Source organism: Salvelinus namaycush, chromosome 15 (assembly GCF_016432855.1).
Source record: "Salvelinus namaycush isolate Seneca chromosome 15, SaNama_1.0, whole genome shotgun sequence".
NCBI lineage: Eukaryota > Metazoa > Chordata > Actinopteri > Salmoniformes > Salmonidae > Salvelinus > Salvelinus namaycush.
The window spans coordinates 20,055,978-20,076,216 of NC_052321.1; the positions used below are offsets into that span (position 1 = coordinate 20,055,978).

The 20,239-nt window shown below is 39.7% G+C and overlaps 1 protein-coding gene across 2 annotated transcripts; it reads right to left on the reverse strand.

The window, feature by feature from the left end:
- Nucleotides 1-15,224: 15,224 nt before the first annotated feature.
- Nucleotides 15,225-16,727, reverse strand: LOC120059871 (homeobox protein Nkx-2.4-like). Of its 2 annotated transcripts, none has more exons than XM_039008928.1 (3): nucleotides 16,358-16,727; nucleotides 15,483-15,916; nucleotides 15,225-15,380 (listed from the first exon to the last, which is right to left on the reverse strand). In XM_039008928.1, the coding sequence occupies exons 1-3, from the start codon at nucleotides 16,725-16,727 to the stop codon at nucleotides 15,225-15,227; spliced, it is 960 nt and encodes a 319-aa protein (XP_038864856.1). The 2 variants fall into 2 exon arrangements, with proteins under 2 accessions (XP_038864856.1, XP_038864855.1); XM_039008927.1 differs by having other exon boundaries at nucleotides 15,225-15,452.
- Nucleotides 16,728-20,239: the final 3,512 nt, after the last annotated feature.

Below are 20,239 nucleotides of genomic sequence, written 5' to 3' on the forward strand. Positions count from 1 at the left end.
TAACTGACCTTAGACAGGGAATTTTTATTAGGATTAAATGTCAGGAATTGTGAAAAACTGAGTTTAAATGTATTTGGCAAAGGTGTATGTAAACTTCCGACTGTATATCCTGTATTCTATCCTTCTGTACTGTATCTTAGTCTATGCTGCTCTGACATTGCTCGTCCAAATATTTATATATTCTTAATACCATTCCTTTACTTTAGTTTGTGTGTATTGTTCGATATTACTGCACTGTTGGACCTAGAAACACAAGCATTTCGATACACCCGCAATAACATCTGCTAAACACGTGTATGTGACAAATAACATTTGATTTGATTTGAGGATATATGCAATGTATCATGACTTGTTGAATGAGGTAAATAAATGTGCCAAGATGTTTGGACAAGTGTATCTGGCTCCTATAGGGTTTTGGTTCTACTTTACATTTTACTTTAACTGTACAACAATTTAGATAATAAATCATTCATAAAGTAGTGCATGCTTTTTTAGTATGTGGCACTGTGGATATGTCACAGGGCTATGTCATATTAATCTCAACCTTATTATTGCATGACTCATCGATGATTTGTGAAGCATTTTGATGAAGACTTTATAGCTGCTCTATAATGCCTTTATAATTTTTTGTTTGTTGTTCAAAGTGTGACCAGGTTTTTTGGTTTTCTTGGAAAAATACTGTAATTCTTCATTGAAATGCCAATTAAGTGAGTTTAGCACTTGTGAAGCAGTCCAAGGCCTGTGCTGTCTATAGAACAAGGTAATGTGGACCACAGATTCAGGAAGGGCAATGCGGTCAATCAAAGGCTACCTTTTCTCTCTCAGTTGGTGCGTAGGGGTGTTCCTGACGGTAATTCTCTGATTTGACTTTGATGTACCAATTTGTGGTTGATGAATAATTGTCTGGTTTGCTGATAACTTGTGGGAGTCAAGTGCATTCTGGTGGCACTCAATGCAAATAGGGATATTTGGGTTCCTCAAATCACGACAGTATCCCCTCCATGTCTGCCTTCCCTTTCCGTGGGTAAACTCACCAATTAGCTGTGTTTGAAGAAGGAATTTTTGATTAGAGCAATCAGTAAACAGCAAGGCCTCTCCATGATTGTCCTTCTGATTAGATGAGTTGTCACTTGAGAAGTTGTTGGAGATTTTAATTTATGGCCTTATAGTCCTGAAAAGTACTGTAATTACCTCATCCATTTCCTGTAGTTCAGCACTCGGATTAAAATTCAATCGCATTGTAGATTCTGATAACCTACTTTTTCCTCCTAAAGTGCCTAAGTAGTGTCTCTCCCACTGCGGAAAGAAAATGTCAGACACATCATTTAGGCACAGAGGGAGAGAATTAGCATTTGCAGTTTATTGTTGACAGGATGTAGAGTAGGCTACTGGTATATGTGATGAGATGGTTCAGCATACATCTAGATTTTAGTCCATATCAGAAACCAATGTTATTTTACTGCACAGTGGATCCACCTCCCAAGGCCTTCTCAGATACATACAGTATATAGTAAGTATATAGCAACTCTATAAGGCCATAAGCAAACAAGAAAACACTCACACAGAAGCGGCGCCCCTAGTGGCCGGGGACTTTAATGCAGGAAAACTTAAATCAGTTTTACCAAATATTTACCAGCATATGCAACCAGAGGAAAAAAAACTCTAGACCACCTTTACTCCACACACAGAGATGCATACAAAGCTCTCCCCCGCCCTCCATTTGGCAAATCTGACCATAATTCTATCCTCCTGATTCCTGCTTACAAGCAAAAACTAAAGCAGGAAGTACCAGTGACTCGCTCAATACGGAAGTGGTCAGACGACGCGGATGCTACGCTACAGGACTGTTTTGCTAGCACAGACTGGAATATGTTCCTGGATTCATCCAATGGCATTGAGGAGTATACCACCTCAGTCATCGGCTTCATCAATAAGTGCATTGACGGAGTCGTCCCCACAGTGACCGTACGTACATATCCCAACCAGAAGCCATGGATTACAGGCAACATCCGCATCGAGCTAAAGGCTTTAAGAAAACCCAATATGACCTCAGACGATCCATCAAGTAAGCAAAGCGTCAATACAGGATTAAGATTGAATCCTACTACACCGCCTCTGATGCTCGTCAGATGTGGCAGGGGTTGAAACTATCACGGCTACAAAGGGAAACCCAGACGCGAGCTGCCCAGTGACGCGAGCCTACCAGACGAGCTAAATTCCTTTTATGATCGCTTCGAGGCAAGCATCCAATTCGTATACTGCCCCAACAGCTCCACAAATGACGCAATCTCAATCGCACTCCACACTGCCCTTTCCCACCTGGACAAAAGGAACACCTATGTGAGAATGCTGTTCATTGACTACAGCTCAGCATTCAACACCATAGTGCCCACGAAGCTCATCATTAAGCTAAGGACCCTGGGACTAAACACCTCCCTCTGCAACTGGATCCTGGACTTCCTGACGGGCCGACCCTTAGGTGGTAAGGGTAGACGACAACACGTCTGCCACGCTGATCCTCAACACTGGGGCCCCTCAGGGGTGTGTACTTTGTCCCTCCTGTACTCCCTGTTCATCCACGACTGCGTGGCGAAACACGACTCCAACACCATTATTAAATTTGCTGACAACAGTGTTAGGCCTGATCACCGACAATGATGAGACAGCCTATAGGGAGGAGGTCAGAGAACTAGCAGTGTGGTGCCAGGCCAACAACCTCTCCCTCAATGTGAGCAAGACAAAGGAGCTGATCGTGGACTACAGGAAAAGACGGGCCAAACAGGCCCCCATTAACGTCAACAGGGCTGTAGTGGAGCGGGTCGAGAGTTTCAAGTTCCTTGGTGTCCACATCACCAACGATCTATCATGGTCCAAGCACACCAAGACAGTCATGAAGAAGGCATGACGAAATCTTTTCCCCCTCAGGAGACTAAAAAGATTTGGCATGGGTCCCCAGATCCTCATAAAGTTCTACTGCTGCACCATCGAGAGCATCCTGACCGGTTGCATCACCGCGTGGTATGGCAACTGCTCGGCATCTGACCGTAAGGCGCTACAGAGGGTAGTGCGTACTGCCCAGTACATCACTGGGGCCAAGCTTCCTGCAATCCAGGACCTATATAATAGGCAGATGAATAATAGGCAGATGAAAGCCCATAAAATTGTCAGAGACTCCAGTCACCCTAGTGACTATAATAGGCAGATGAAAGCCCATAAAATTGTCAGAGACTCCAGTCACCCTAGTCATAGACTGTTTTCTCTGCTACCGCACGGCAAGTGGTACCAGAACACCAAGTCTAGGACCAAAATGCTCCTTAACAGCTTCTATCCCCAAGCCATAAAACTGCTGAACAATTAATCAAATGGCCACCGGACTATTACATTGACATTAATTCCAGGTTGTCACAATGGCTCATAAAATGGGTTACAAAGTACACATTCTTCTCTGAATGATCATTCCAGACCAATGTGTGCTTCACAATCCTGGATCTTTTTGTGCCACCCCATTTCGGAGCGTTTGTACATTAGTAATTAACACTACGCTGGTTTTAATTAAAAAAAGAGGCATTAAAAGTCATAAAGTACTTTCCTAAAAGCTTTGGGTAATAAGCAAGACATTGTTTTCAATTTACAAATGGGTGCATTTGAGATTATGAGACTTCCACATTCCATATGCTACCCCCTATCTCAAGAACTGTGTAAATGCCACATGACTGATGTTGAGACTGAACGCATTTAACTTTAATATGTCTACTCTCAGTTCCCAAGAGAGAGGAGTCTGTTAATATGGAATATATACATTTTAGTTGCCTCTTACAGTGATTATGATCCATAACTCTATTATATGACATTGCATTACATGATCAGTATTCTTGTCAGCGATGAAAATAAATTACAGACAATAGAGTTGAATGTATAGAAAACAAGAAGAGATGAGAGAAAGAGTTTAACAAGCCTGTCTGTCACAGAAGCTTTAGCACAACAGTATTGAACCTCCTCCGTAGACTGGCCATAGATTTACAAGTATCGACAGACAAACACCCAAATGATGCCCCCCCCCCCCCCTCTTCCTTAAATTAATCAATACAGATAGAAATGGTAAGCAGTCTTTGGGAGGAGGCAGGGGAGGGAGGGGGTTGTAGTAACACAAAGCAGGGATTACACTTGATTAGGGCAGTTATAACTCTGTCCTGCTGATTATGACTGGCCAGTGTATCTGTCTGGTAATTAGCTGTGAAGTGTGGCCGCCTGGCCGGCTGGACAGGACATTTTAAGGGGTGGGGTGGAGGGGTGCTGGTGCGCCTCAGCCTCGCCCCCTCCCTGTCCCTGTCCATCCACCCACAACAGGACAAAATGGATTTGGGGGATTCTTTGATTGGATGTGGTGCATTGTGGAGAGGGAGTTAAAACATAGTTCAATTTCCCTTTCACTACCCCCTGTGGGGTGGAGTCAATGTATCCTTTCTGCCTCTCATATGGCTAGCTGGTTAAAGCAAGGCAAATACACACTCCAGCAGCATTCACACACCAATATGAATGCCGTCTGAAACATACCTTTTGTCCCAATATGTCTGCATAACATCTGAAACATACTTTTTGTCCCAACATGTCTGACATCTGAAACATACTTTTTGTCCCAATATGTCTGCATAACATCTGGAACATACTTTTTGTCCCAATATGTCTGACGTCTGAAACATACTTTTTGTCCCAATATGTCTGACGTCTGAAACATACTTTTTGTCCCAATATGTCTGACGTCTGAAACATACTTTTTGTCCCAATATGTCTGACGTCTGAAACATACCTTTTGTCCCAACATGTCTGTCATCTGAAACATACCTTTTGTCCCAACATGTCTGTCATCTGAAACATACCTTTTGTCCCAACATGTCTGTCATCTGAAACATACCTTTTGTCCCAACATGTCTGACGTCTGAAACATACCTTTTGTCCCAACATGTCTGTCATCTGAAACATACCTTTTGTCCCAACATGTCTGACGTCTGAAACATACCTTTTGTCCCAACATGTCTGTCATCTGAAACATACCTTTTGTCCCATGTGGTTCCTACCCTAATTGGTGGCCCATGTCCTTTCTACTGTCATTGTTGGTCATATCAACCAATGTGTAAAGGATAGAAGTTAATGACAAGATACTAGGTAGATTTTATGTGTTGCTAGATTCAATATATATTGTTTTTCCCTCTCAAAAATACTTAAAACTATTTTTGCAAAGTATCTATACAACCATTATCAACACTCAGATCACCATACATGAATTGTTCTTGAAGTGTCAATGTGCATCTTGCACTGGTAGTCCACAGACAAACCAACAAATATGTGTGTTGGGTAGATAACTGTGTTGAATGACATGAGGCCCTAACAGTCGTTCTTCAGGGGGGGAGAGAAAAGGAACATGGGGATTTTGGGTGTAATCCTGTTTGTCCCAAGGGTCACATGGTCTTCAGGCTGGGGATTGTAAACTACAGTCTGGAAGCTTATTATGGGGACAATGGGTGTCTAATTGCAATTCCCTTTGGAGAGCAGTGTCTTTTGGTGAATGCTGGAGAGGAGACAGGTTGCTGCAAGATGATAATTGAAAAGAAAGTGGGTGGTCCTCTTTGGCTCCTTGGCCTCCTGTGCCTCCAGTTTTAAGACTCTTCCATGCTATTGGCTGAGGAGATTATCAAATGTCAAATTTGCAGAAACGCTTAGGTTCTTCTTCACTTACTTTGCCGGACCTCTCTATTCAGTGTTAGTTCCCGTCTCCCCATATCTAGTGTGTGTGTGTGTGTGTGTGTGTGTGTGTGTGTGTGTGTGTGTGTGTGTGTGTGTGTGTGTGTGTGTGTGTGTGTGTGTGTGTGTGTGTGTGTGTGTGTGTGGGAGGAGTAGAGGCATATAGTTGTTGTTATAGTGTCATAATAATTATACATCCGTCATACAAACATAACCTATGCAAATGATTGGAATCCCCTCCACACACACACACACACACACACACACACACACACACACACACACACACACACACACACACACACACACACACACACATGCACACATGCACACACACGCCAGTGACGTACTTCAGGGGGCCTCCAACCCCCATCCCCCCAAAAATAATTATTATTTTGGGTGGGGGGTTGGGGGCCCCCAGAGCCCGTGGGCCCCCTCGCCTTGCAGGGGCTGCGGGGGGGTGTGGTACACCAGTGACACACACACACACAGATCTAATCCCCAACATCCCATTGCCTGCCTTCATTGAACTGCTCTTCAACTCTGCCCCTATAAACAAACAAGCCACAGACTTGCAGCTGGCCATTGCCTTGGCAACAGTGGATTGGGAAGAAGCTGTTTGCTAGCTAAAAAGTGTAGCTTTGTGAAGGCCTCGGAGGGACCTGGAGCACTGAACTAGTTCACAATGCTGCCCATTCAATGCTTATTTCATTTTTTTGACACAATACAATTCAGTACTCATCTTTTGAACATTCAAAGGCATTCTTTCGACCAAAAGTCTATGTTATTTATTTTCCTTGTAATTCCCAATATATATATATTTCTAGATTGGTATGTTTAAAACATATAATGTAGGTGGTTTATTATTCTGACATTTTGAGCAAGAGTGGCACATTCTTCAAGTGTTTCTTGATTATTTATTTTAATTAGAATTTAGCAGAATGGCTGGTAAGTCTACTGAAGAATGGCATTCCCCCTTCAAGAATTTACAAATACACAATAGTGAAGATGATGTGCTGAAAGAACTGATTAAATTTACGAATGCATGTAAAGCTGTTTAATGGTCGGCCAGCCGAACACTTGTCCATCCACCCTGGTCCCTATGCTGATTTCAAGTGGTCGGAGTGTGTGGTTCTGTAGTCATCTGTGAGTATCAGGTCAGCCTGGGCAATGTGCATGCCTGCAATGGAGCCTCATGGTTCCTATACAATTCTCATATCTTAACCATGCGTGCCTGGTGCCTGCAGCTTAAGTACACGTTGAAATGGTTGATTATTTTAATGCGTTCCTTCTTTATTAGCATGAAATTGGATCTTAACAGTTTACCTATGTAGCAATACCAACTTCGTTACGTGTTAACTCGATACCATACATTGTCATATGTTTTACCAAGTGTATGTGTCACAATGGGGCCTGATGTCTTTCACAACCAATGATTGCTATGTATAGTGCCAAGTATAGTGCTAAGTACAGTATTCACACACCTTTTGTCACGCCCTGACCTTAGTTATCTCTGTTTTCTTTATTATTTTGGTTATGTCAGGGTGTGACGAGGGTGGGTATGCTAGTTTTGTATTGTCTAGGGGTTTTTGTATGTCTAGGGGTTTTGGTAGTCTAGGTATATGTATGTCTATGGTGGCCTGAATTGGTTCCCAATCAGAGGCAGCTGTTTATCGTTGTTTCTGATTGGGGATCATATTTAGGTTGCCATTTTCCCTTTTGGTTTTGTGGGTTCTTGATCTATGTTTAGTTGCCTGTCTGCACTATCCATATTAGCTTCACGGTTCGTTTTGTTATTTTGTTCGTTTTGTTCAGTGTTTGTTCTTTTAATAAAGAAGAATGTACGCTTACGTCGCTGCGCCTTGGTCTCCTCCCTACGATGGCCGTGACACCTTTACTTTTTCCAAATGTTGTTGTGTTACAGCCTGAATTTAAAATGGATTAAATTGAGATTTTGTGTCACTGATATATACACAATAATCCATAATGTCAAACGTGGAATAGAACATTTTAGAAATGAATAAAAAATGTGATGCTAAAATGTCTTGAGTCAATAAGTATTCAACCTCTTTGTTATGGCAAGCCTAAATAAGTTCAGGAGTAAAAATGTGCTTAACAAATCGCATAATAAGTTGCATGGACTCATTCCATGTTCAATAATAGTAGTTAAAATTATTTTTTAAGGACTATCCCATATCTGTACCCCATACATACAATTATCTGTAATGTCCCTCAATCAAGTAGGGATTTTCAATCACAGATTCAACCGCAAAGACCAGGGAGGTGTTTTCAATGCCTAGCAAAGAAGAGCACCAATTGGTCAAAAAAGAAGTTGCTGAATATCTCTTTGAGCATGGTGAAGTTATTAATTATCCTTTGGATGGTGGGTTAGGGCTATCAACACAAGCAGTCACTACAAAGATACAGGCGTCTTTCCTAACTCAGTCAATGGAGAGGAAGGAAACTGCTCAAAGGTTTCACCAGTTACAGAGTTGTAATATGAGAAATGAGGATGGATCAACAACATTGTACTTACTCCACAATACTAACCTAAATGACAGAGTGAAAAGAAGGAAGCCTGTACAAATAAAAATATTCCAAAACATGCATCCTGTTTGCAACAAGGCACTTAAGTAATGCTGCAACAAATGTGGCAAAGAAACAAACTTTTTATCCTGAATATAAATAGTTATGTTTCGGGAAATCCAACACAACCCATCACTTAGTACCACTCTTCATATTTTCCAGCATGGGGGTGGCTGCATCATGTTATGGGTATACTTGTCATCGGTAAGGACTAAGGAGGGTTTTTTTTGCATGAAAAGAAACAGAATACAGTTATAAGCACATGTCAAAATCCTAGAGAAAAACCTGGTTCAGTCTGCTTTCCAACAGACACTTGGAGACTAATTCACATTTCAGCAGGACATTAACCTGAAACACAAGGCCTAATCTACACTGGAGTTACTTACCAAGACGACATTGAATGTTTCTGAGTGGCCTAGTTACAGTTTTGACTTAAAACAGCTTGAAAATCTATGGCAAGACCTGGCTGTCTAGCAATGATCAACAATCAATTTGGCAGAGATTGAAGAATTTTGCAAAGCTCTTAGAGATGTACCCAGAAAGACTAATAGCTGTAATCGCCGCCAAAGGTGCTTCTACAAAAGTATTAACTCACGGGTGTGAATGCATATGTAAATTAGATTTTTGTGTATTCCATTTTCAATAAATTTGCTAAAACTCTGAAAACATGTTTTCACTTTGTCATCATGAGGTATTGTGTATAGATGGGTGAGAATAAAAATATAATTAATACATTTTGAATTCAGGCTGTAACACAACAAAATGTGGAATAAGTCTAGGGGTATGAATGAATACTTTGTGAAGGCTCTGTATACGTTTGTAAATGTCTTGGCCTTACCTTTACTTTATTGATGCCTTTGGGTATAGCCAACCATACAGCACCACAGTGGGGGCTGAAATGTGTAATAGATTTTGAACAGGCTAAACAAATTTCCCATAAGGGGGTTTGCAGGACTTAATGAGGCATAACTAATGGTGTTCCACCATTATCAGCGCCATGCTGGAAGCTCTGCGTCAGGACAGACCGGCCATTGATTCTTGCTTCAAACCTCTTGAGGTGCTAATCAGCTTCTTTGGTTCAGCGTTTCAGGCCTGACAAACCCATTGTGGGCCTGTGTCACTCCAGGTCAGTAGTTATTAGTGGCAACTGAAAACAGTTTCTTTAACTACTTATGAGCAAACTGAATAAAATGCATAGGGAACTTGGAGGGGGGATTACATGGCAGCACAGCGAGGCAAGCAGGCACTGGAGAGAATGTGACCTGGTTCTCTAATAAGGGATGCTGTGCTTCCCTTTGGGTTATTTCTCCTCTATCTCCCACTCTAGCAGCGAAATAGAGTAGTTTCAAAAGGTTGCTTGGGCTTCACAATGCCGCATACTGCTAAAATGTTATTCATAGCAAGCAACGGAATTAGACAGTTTAAGCCCTGGAATAGTATATTATTGCCTGTGTTAGTGAGTGTATGTGTGTGCGAGAGAGAGAGTCCAGTTATATCTTCAAACCAAAGGCAATGGTAAAATGTGTTTTCATTTATTTAATTTCATGGAAATCTATTAGAGTGAGAATTGCTTTCTGAGTCCTATGACCTCCTTGAACTGTTTTTCATTCTGTCGCAAGATGATTATTTGCAGGCAATTTTTTTTTGTAGAAAATGACTAGAATTAGAAAAGTTTCTGCTTCATTGCGCACACTCTCCTTTGATCCTGAAAGCTGGTGGTTTCCCTCAAGCTGCATAAATATAGAATTGCATCGACTCATTCTGTGGACACCAAACTACTCTAAATGAGGCAGGGATAGGTTTGTCATAGAAAATCGAAAGATTGTATCTCCTTGCTAGAATGGGAGGCCATTACACTAATTAAAATCTCTCTCAGAACTTGCCAATTCAAAGCATCCTTTCGCACTGCACTGAAAAGCGGTGCTCGTCCCCTAATCATTTCACATGGGGCAAGATTTGGGGACTATCTTTGGCAAAAAAAAGGAGAGCTGGAGTGTGGGAGGGTGGATGGTGGGGGTTGGTGGAGAATGCTTGTACCACCTTTTTGAATTCCTGCAGGGTACTTACCAATTGAGAATGAGCATATCTTTATCAACCTTAGCTATTTCCCCAGTCCAATTGAATAGTTTTGTTATCCAATGCCGTCAACGTATGTAATTCCAGTAGATATTATAATAACCCAAGATCCTCTAAAGATTGTGTTAACTCTGAGTAGGGTAACAGGTTAATAACTTATAGTAAATAGTTTGTTCCTTTGAAAAGTGTACAGACTCATTATCATTATGGGAAGGGCTAACATATTATCAATTGAAGATCTAATGGGATATTCTATGACATGGAAAAGCCAACATGTTTTGCTCAATTAAATGACATAACTGCTGCAGATGAAAAAGTATTTGTGTTATGTGTACATAGGACAACATACAATGAAATATGTAGACTCTGCAAGGTTAATTTCTCAGACCACCATTTTGTCAAAAGGAATGTATTATGAAGGTTGTATTTTTGTTTCTATGTAAACTGTACTGCCAATGACGATAAGCCCCTGCCAATTAGTACACACTAGGTTGCTAGGTCACCATGGTCAATTGAAGAACACATCAATAGAACTTGAAAAGGTTTCTCCACGATCAGACCTTCTGACATATTAAGTAGAATAATGGAGTAGAAAACACAGACAAGGCCCCTTGCTAGATTCAAATTACTCTTCGGTAAGAATTCATTTGTAACCTGCAATTAACTGGAAAGATTGGAGCCAGAGAAATTCTGTGCATGAACTGAAAATAAAGACTATCCATCCTTTATGGTTATATGTTTGGCATTGAATGTATTTAAAAATCCTTCCAGTTCCATAGCATAACTGCCATATCTCAATGTATTTTAATGCGTTTAACCTTGTATGTGTGATGTACCCTACTATATGCAGTATTGTTCTGTTCTTCAGGTAAACTATTGTGCACATTAATATCAACTGGATAGATGGCAGAACAACCAGGCCTGTAATAGATGGAGAGATAAAGAGTTTACCAAAAGATACAGATAGATACAGAGGCCCAAAGTGCCTACATCCCATCAGTTCTATTTCAGGCCAGGCACCATAGTTTGAAATGCCATTTTTGGATCTACCTATCATTTTCAGATTTGTTGGTATTTTGGTCCATCAATAAATGTACTTTCAAAAAGTAAACAGAAAATCTCAAAAGTTGATGAAAATCTATATTTTCTATAGTTTATCATACTACCGTCATCGACATTTTAATGAATTTTAACCACTGTAAAACTGACATAAATAATTTCAAAGCTTACTACATTAAATTACCCAATTTAAAAGGCCATTTTATAGAGTGTTACAAACTGGACTATATTTAATAACTTACTTTGAAGAAATGGTAATTGGGTCTAAATAGCGTTTGGTGTTTGTAGTCTAAATTCAGATTTCCCACACGCCAACTCCTTTTCCTCAGCTTCAGAAGCATCTGCATTCACCAAATACTGTGGTTAATCTTAGATATATTCATCAGACTTTCCCAGAGGGAATTGTTCATTTGTTGTCCATTTTTTATTCTAGATAACAATTTCTTTGGAAAAGTGCGTCAAAAATGTATTTTACAGATTAAAATATGAAATAAGTATTTATCCACAATCGGCTCTGGAGAAGTCCGGTCCTGGAGTATCTTAACGAAATGAAACCAAAATATTTAGACTGACTTCATCCAATGTCCAGAAAAATGTATTTGTGTGATAGACAAATATATGCGCATATTTGAAGATGCACTATGTAGAAATCGATCTGCCATTTCCTGGTTGTAAAAATTATAACAGTACGCCTAATTTCAGTTTATGTGACAAAACAATCTAGTATAGTGTAGAGCAAGGTTTCCCAAACTCGGTTCTGGGGCCCCCCTCCTGGGTGCACGTTTTGGTTTTTGCCCTAGCACTACACAGCTGATTCAAATAATCAAAACTTGACGATGAGTTGGTTGTTTGATTCAGCTGTGTAGTTCTATAGCAAAAAGCTGTGAAATATATTTTCAGCTGTTTGTTGCTGGATCGAATCCCAGAGCTGGCAAAGTAAAATCGGTTATTCTGCCCCTGAACCCATTGTTCCCCGGTAGGCAGTCATTGTAAATAAGAATTTGTTTCTTAACTGGCTTGCCTAGTTAAATAAAGGTAACATATATATATGTTTTTAATAAACTTAAAAATTTGAAGCATAGATATAGGCACACAGAACGGATTTACTTTGACTTAGACTTGCTTTCAATGACAATGGTAGGTCTATAACTCACATTTCTATGTGGGTTTTGTCTGGTTGCCCAAAAAGTTACATATTGCAGATTTAATAAGATATCGTTTCATTTGCATATTTTAATAAAAATATTTCTGAAAAAGTATAATACATAAATATATTATATTTGTATCTACATTCAATAGTTAAACGTTGATTGTAATATGATACATGGGAGAAACGTACCCTATGAGGGTGTGGTGCCTGGCCTTATCTCTCAATTATAGAAAAGACAATTCAAGGCACATCCCCATAACTTGTGAGACACAATCATAGCAATGTTAGAGATGACGACCATAGACTGCTAGTGTGGGCCATGACAACAACTAAAACATAAGGACAATAATGGAAAGTTTTGCTGAGAAAAATTCAATCAAACCCAAAATATGGAAAACATTGGGTTCAGGAAAACAACTCTCCCAGCAGGTGTGCCTTACTTTTGAACCTCATATCAAACCTCTCCAAATATGATACATATTTTTTTCCTACTAGAACTCCCCAACCAGGAGTCTGTATTTTGGATGAATGCATTTACATAGAGCTGTATGGGAGAGGAATGCAGTGAGGGGATGCAGAGACAGCAATAGGCCTTTATCATAATCATCCTAAGGTATCATCATAACTGTTATTGATCATTTTCAAACCTGTTTAAATGGCCAATGGATATGTAGCGGTTCCAATGTCCTATTATCAGGGGTCCAGTACAAATCATGGTGAAGACTAGACAGACTACAGAAAGAGACAGATGCAAACTTGTAATATACATGTTTTGGAGAGTGTTATACAAATATTTAAGAGGTGGTTACTAAACGCCATCCTTATGATAGATTGCCTTATCAAAGAGGGTTTGGATTTCTCAGACAGTTTTAGAAGGGCCCCTCAACATTATTATAATAATTATGCATTATTTGATGCCTATGAAAATAATCCATGCAACTACAATAGAAGTTATGTGATTTATTTATTTATTTATTTTGGGAAATCAATATTTTAAAGAAATACTGTCAAATGTGAAAAAATATTCTCTGTCTAAGATTATTTTATCATGTATTAGTTTGAGTAAATTCAGATTTTCAGATACAGTTGTGATGTAAAAAACTTAGAGTAGAAATCTAGGAACATAACAAACAAAAACAAAAAAACATTGCAACATCAATATGTGGTGTGCACAGTAAGTTTGGTATAGCCTTACAGATTCGATAGTGGAGCGATGGACATGGATGAAATAGCTTTCTTTGATAAGAGACTTATCCTGACATTTCATTAGCGTTTTTGGTGTTGCATTTACACCTACTTTACTGTCATTCGTCCTTTATCAGGTTATATTAGGCCTACGTCCCTTTCTTGAATGTCAGCGCATAAGGTCTAAATGCTGCTGTAATACCATTTGTGTGATGAGAAACATGTTCTTCAAAATGTGCATTATGAACTATGCACGTTATTACATATTGATCTACATTATATTCAAGAAATTGCCATAATAATAATAACAATAATAATAATAATAGTAATAGTAATAATAATGCCACAATTAAAGTTTGAATGATAGGCAAACTGAATACATTTTACGTTGATTTGATTATTAATGCATACGAGAGGTGGCTTTATTAGGAATTGAAATTGTCTAAGAACTAATTGTCTAAGAACTAATACAACCCTGTGTTGATTAGTCTATTTGTATAGTTTTGGAATCACACTATTACTATATTGAAAACATATAGAACTTGTGTTTCAGTGTTTTTATTCTAACGAATGTGGCAAAAAATTATCCTTTTATTTTTTAATGGATAATATTTTTAATAAGGTATAATATTTCACTGTATTGGTCCTCCTACATCTGCGATGCCTCTACAAAATAATCTGTGAACAATGCTGGCTACCCCATCGACCTTGCGTTCCAACTCAATTTGGTCTCAATCACACAATAATGAAAACGCACTCCAACCAGATCCTTATAAAAAGTAATTCGCCAGGAATAGCTCGCACTTCAAGTGATTTATTGTTGACGTTCAATTGGTTTGAAACATGTACAGCAGCCATCACGCGTTTGTTCGTTTTGACAAAAGAAGAAAGAAAAGAAAAAAGTCGACTTAAAACAAGCATACAGGTAAACGCATTCTCGTGTGTTCGCCACATATACAGTTCCTACTTTCTTTAAGTCTAAATGAATACATTAGTTTACAATATTAATAGCATAAAATCCCAGGTTATCACTGCAAAGAAGTGGTGGTTTAGTACCTTGAGAGAGTTCATACCTGATCCCACCTATCTCACTTTTCCCTACAGCCCCCTTAATGTGGAGCAGCATTCCCGTTCAACAACATAGACAACGTTAACATCATGAGGAAGTCCATCACATTGATTAGAAAAGGTACAGAAACGACACAATCTATTTCAAGGGTAGCCATTTCGTTTAATGTTCAAAAAAAGTCTTCCTCTTCAGAAATGTCAACAAAATGTGCCCTGACCAGCTGGTGCGCCTGAGCGCGTTGTCCTCTCAGACACCAAGGGCTCCATTGTCGCACAGTTATGTATATCAACATGATATGTCTCGTTTTCTCTTGGGCTCGTCCGCGGGTTAACATATAAAAATTGTAAATGACAGTAGGTCCTACCAAGTTCTGCCGTAGAGGAGGTTGGAGCTGACCATGTTATTAGTGTAGTCTATAACAGAAGTGTCTATTTGCGCCATGTTGATCTGGCTATGGAGTGAAGGAGGGCTAGGTGACATCTCCTCCAGGTCTTGGGCCTGAACTAAAGAGTTGACCTGATGGTTTTGGTGTTGATTGATGGCATTACTGGAAGCGGGGAGCACGACCCCAGAACCGTTATGTTGCTGCTGCTGCTGTTGTTGCTGTTGCTGCTGTACCTGCTGCTGGTTCGGGGTTGGTGTGTTGGAGCCGTTCTGACATGGTTTACCGTCCTTCACCAGAACAGGCACGGCCACGCGTCTCGGCGACTGTTGTTGCTGACACAGGTTGCTGTCCTGCTGCAGCTGCTGCGCCGCTTTGTCCTTGGCCTGCCGCTTCATCTTGTACCTGTGGTTCTGGAACCAGATCTTGACCTGGGTCGGCGTCAGATGGATCATACTGGCCAGGTGTTCCCGCTCTGGCGCTGAGAGGTATTTCTGTTGTTTGAATCTCCTCTCTAGCTCGTACACCTGAGCCTGGGAGAAGAGTACCCGTCGTTTCCTCCTGGGCGCTGCGTGCAGGGGTGGCATGGACTTGGAGGCGTCCCCCATGCCTGTTAGGGTCCCCATTCCAGTCATGTTCATACCTGTGGAAGGTCCCATGAATCTAGAAACTTAAAAATATACATACATATACGCACATTCAATATTCAGCAATGCAAATGTGTCGGTTTGTTGGCCTGAAGTAGTTCAGCCATGGTCTATGGCCGTGCGTAATTTGTCAAATGTAGGTTAGTCAACAAGCTCTCACAGTCTCAGCTCAGAATTAAACGTTCATCCACGTTTCTGAGATCACTAGGCAGCATTAACGAGCAAGTTTATTTCATTCCAATAATAATAATAATAATAATACATATTTTGTGAAATAAAATTAAAACAGACTTTTTTCTTTATTCGAAAATGGTGTAATGTCAGACTAGCCTAGGCTACTCAGTGATGGTGAGTAGTGTGTTATTGGTTAAAATCTGTCCGTATTTCGTTAAAAGTTTGGTGATAGTGAAATAAAACATGTCACAAAACAATAAAAACGAATCAAAATCTAAAAAACGACTTACTTGTTGAATATCTTTGATCCGTGTTTGCGCCATACCACCCTGTAGCTGTTGCGCTATTTCTCATGGTTTCCTGGTACGACGGAAGGTCTCCCATGTTGCCAATGCTCCCATTGCAGTATCCCCCCATGGCGCTGTGCGAGAACTGGGAGACAGTGTGTGGCATGTGGTAGGTGGTCGCCACGGTGGCGTTGTGGCCCATGGAGTGCTGTTGCATGCCAGTCTGGGACACCTGAGGCTGTCGGTAAGCTCCCAGTGGAGAGGTTAGGTTCCCTGCGCCGTCCATGGCACTAAACTTCTTGTAGGTCTCCTCGATAGGACTCAAAATATCACTCACTGAGAAAGGCGTTGTATGCTTTGGGCTCAACGACATGGTTCAGAAAGCAGGTAGATTTTGTTGAGCAGATCAACCGTGTTGTTGTATCAGCTCTCCCCTTGTGGATGGCTACGTAAGAGAGTGCTTGTAGTACGCCTGCGATCCGATTGATCGCCTTGGAGAAGGAGGCGAGCCCTGGGTGCTCATAGCTCGGGTTTATTGTAGCCAGGAGCCAGGTTTACGACAAACACAGGGGGCGGAGCGACGTCCTAAATGAGCAAACAATAGTCATCGACATTTTAGTAAGATAAGGAAAATGTTGTTACTTTTGTATTAAGGTGAACATAATGCCAAATGAAATCTATGTATTTATGTTTCTAACATATAATTTATGGAATGAGACATTGTTATTTGTCCACATGTCTATCCATAATAAAGTTCTGCACAATAGCTGCGCTTATATATAATACGTGTAATGTTGTCCTGCGTCAATAGGGAATTCCATACTTTCTAGAAACTTTGAGAGCACTTTACCAGACATAGGTGGCAGCGAGCATCACTAAAGAGGTACAATGGTACAATCCTAACTTGTGAGTATATTGCTTTCAGTAATTAAAAACAGCATATTGACATTAGATAAATATAATATTAGAAGTACTTGAAGATCTACCTATCTAGAATAGGCTAGCCTACAAGTTGTTTCCACCTGTGTTCTTGCAGGCAACAGATCTGACAAAGTTGTTTTGCTTTAACCGAATGGACAAGATATGACTTTGCAGAGTGTAGAAGTAAGTGTTCGTGTATTTCAAGTTTACAGATATAAATGAAAGTAAAATAAAATACTGGATTTATATTCTGCTTATGCATTGCTTTTAATAAATTAGAATTATTTGATCATGTTTCATTGGAATTCAAATTCACATTATGATAACTGATGAAATGCAACAACATCGTTTTCCGGCCCTCAGCCACCTGACTCATAAGCCCACTGCGTGACCTGGCATCTTCATCTGTGTGTAAACTCCCAGGCGCCAGAGGCAGGAACATCAGATAAAACGAACAAGAAAAGGACTTTTGAATCAACAAAACAATTAGCCATGAAATGTGACGGTATTACTAGACTATTATTATTCCTTTATTATGATTCCTGTATTTATTTTACAGTTCATCAACTGCAGTGGCCTGATTTTTGTTTTATCAAGGCTAATCGGTTAAGTTTGAGAAAATATTTGACCATTACTAAAATCAGTGATTTAAGAAAAGAGACAATGGGAAATGATTGTTATGATGGAGAAGATTAAGATGGTGGTGGTGATTGTTGTGATGATTTTGACTTAGTGACATCGTATTTGTTCTTATTAGGCTAATGTTATAACTGGACAAAACACAACAATAGCTACCTGTATAGACATTGAGCTCATAATGGTAGACTTATCGGTTTCCAAGCAAAGCTAAAATACTCAGACATAAGCACTACTGAGGTCTAAATTATTGATAATGGGCCTTTCTTTATTTGTGATAAATTATTTAAATTAATCATTAATGCAATTATTACGGCTTTACTCTCAGGTGGTATTACTTTCTCACATCCTTGACCAAAGTGTCATTTAGGGTGACCAGAACTCACTAAAACAAATAAAAATATACATACACCAAAGCACCAATGTTATCATTTATGGTGGAATATTTCCCTTTGTTGAAGAGGGAAAATAATGGTCTAAACTCACCATAATTTGATTTAGTATGACACGTCAGTAAGTAGGGTATCCTAATAGCGCAAATGAAGATGCGACATGGTCAGCCATCAATTACTGGCAACGCAACACCAATCTCCGTTTAAGATGTTCATTATGAGTAATAAATCATTGTTGCTATGCAATTTAATTCAGTAAATATTTAGGTGCTCACTTGCATCCTTCAATTACTCACAAACCCTTCTCATCGCATTTATCCAACGGAGTAGGTGGATTTTGTATAGGTTAGGAGGCATAATACAGGAGACAAGCTAATTCACGGCACTCAAAAGTCAGTAGCATTATGCATAAAGTTAACCTCACATCAGAGTAGATATCATACCAAGACCATATGGTAATTTATTTTGTTTGAATAGTTTCTTGCAATTCAACTGCAAAACACAATAGTACACGTGTTGTTACTTGTCTATTTCAGTTAAACTTAAATTAACCTGCTTATATCAATATACTGCTAAACATGATCCACCTAGGTACGGTATGTGATCTTACCTGCATAGGCCATCAAATAAACCGACTCTGTGAGCCATCTCTACGCTTTTGGCTATACGCTGAGGCTCGTGGTGGGTTTTGGGAACAAGGGAAAGGTAGGCCACAGTCACAGCACCTCTAACGTTATGTAAATGAGGCAAACCTCTCAACCTTCTGGATTATTGAGTCAGAGAGCACGACCGGGTCCAGAGACCCTCCACATTGGAAAAACACTAAAATCTCGCGCCGGTTGGCTGCACAGCTTAGAGTAATAGTTTTGATGCATATACACTCTTGTAGCCTGCGTTACAACTTGTAGAGCAGGTGAACATGAAATTATAAGAGGCCTCTCTTCGACAGCAAGATATTTGGACGTGCGGGGAAGGAAATGCCTAGACCTCTAGACGGTTTGTCAGATTTATATTTGAATTGGTTTATTGGTGCAAGTTTTAAATGGAATTGATAAAGACCTGCCACTGTTATTCAGATTACATTGTAATTCCATTACAACCTATATTGTGCTTGTCTGTTGTGATTGCCTGTAGTCTATTTGCTATTTAGCTTTGAAATATATCATATTTAATTTATAACTCAAACAATAAAAACATGATAAATAACCCCAAGATTGCTAACTTCAAAAAAGTAAAAATGTAGGCATATCCTATTGATGTTCCATATACGAGTAAAGGCTTGCCCTCCAATTTTGAGATGTATCGTCCGTAGACTTTGTATCACCAATTGAATGGAGGAAATGCAATTGAAATATCAAATCTTATTAGGTACATATACACCAAACACTATTTTGTATTGGTGTCATAGTATCGTTTGCGACGGTGAAGTTGTGTATTGTCCATCAAAGATGGTTAGGTTATGAGTTTTTCTCTGGGTTTTCGCAGCGCGCTTTCTGCAATTGCTTTGCTTTCTTTTCTGCTAAACTTATAGCACCTTGTTAAACCTACTTGTTAAGAGGGGACAATTAATAAGCTATGCTCATAATATATTTGAAACTATGCACTAAATAAAACTTATTTGACAGAAAACATTTAGGCTTTGTTCATGGTAATTTTCTAATTTGTTATCACGCAGTTATAATATTGAAATTTCAGGGTATGGAGCAATGTTGTTCGCGGGCTGTATGATAGTTTTATGACCGAACAATCTTGTTTATTTGGGCCTATTTGTAATTAGATTGTGTCCGGATTAACCAGCTCAATCAATAGATCACCTCCTTATGCAGATCCATGCGCTGTTGGGCCTGTAATGCGATATTATTGCGGATGTGTAGACTACCACCACGGTCCAAGGCTACAGTTATGGTATTATAAGGGTCTAAAGACAAACAAGGAT

Bases quoted from the DNA above. Each gene is read 5' to 3' on its own strand.
- LOC120059871 (XM_039008927.1), bottom strand. From the start codon at position 16,727: ATGTCGTTGAGCCCAAAGCATACAACGCCTTTCTCAGTGAGTGATATT. The intron at 15,917-16,357 runs GTAAGTCGTTTT...TATATTTTTAAG, and splicing joins GGATCAAAGATATTCAACAA to TTTCTAGATTCATGGGACCT. The intron at 15,453-15,482 runs GTACAGCAGCAA...CAACAGCAGCAG, and splicing joins CAACCCCGAACCAGCAGCAG to CAGCAACATAACGGTTCTGG.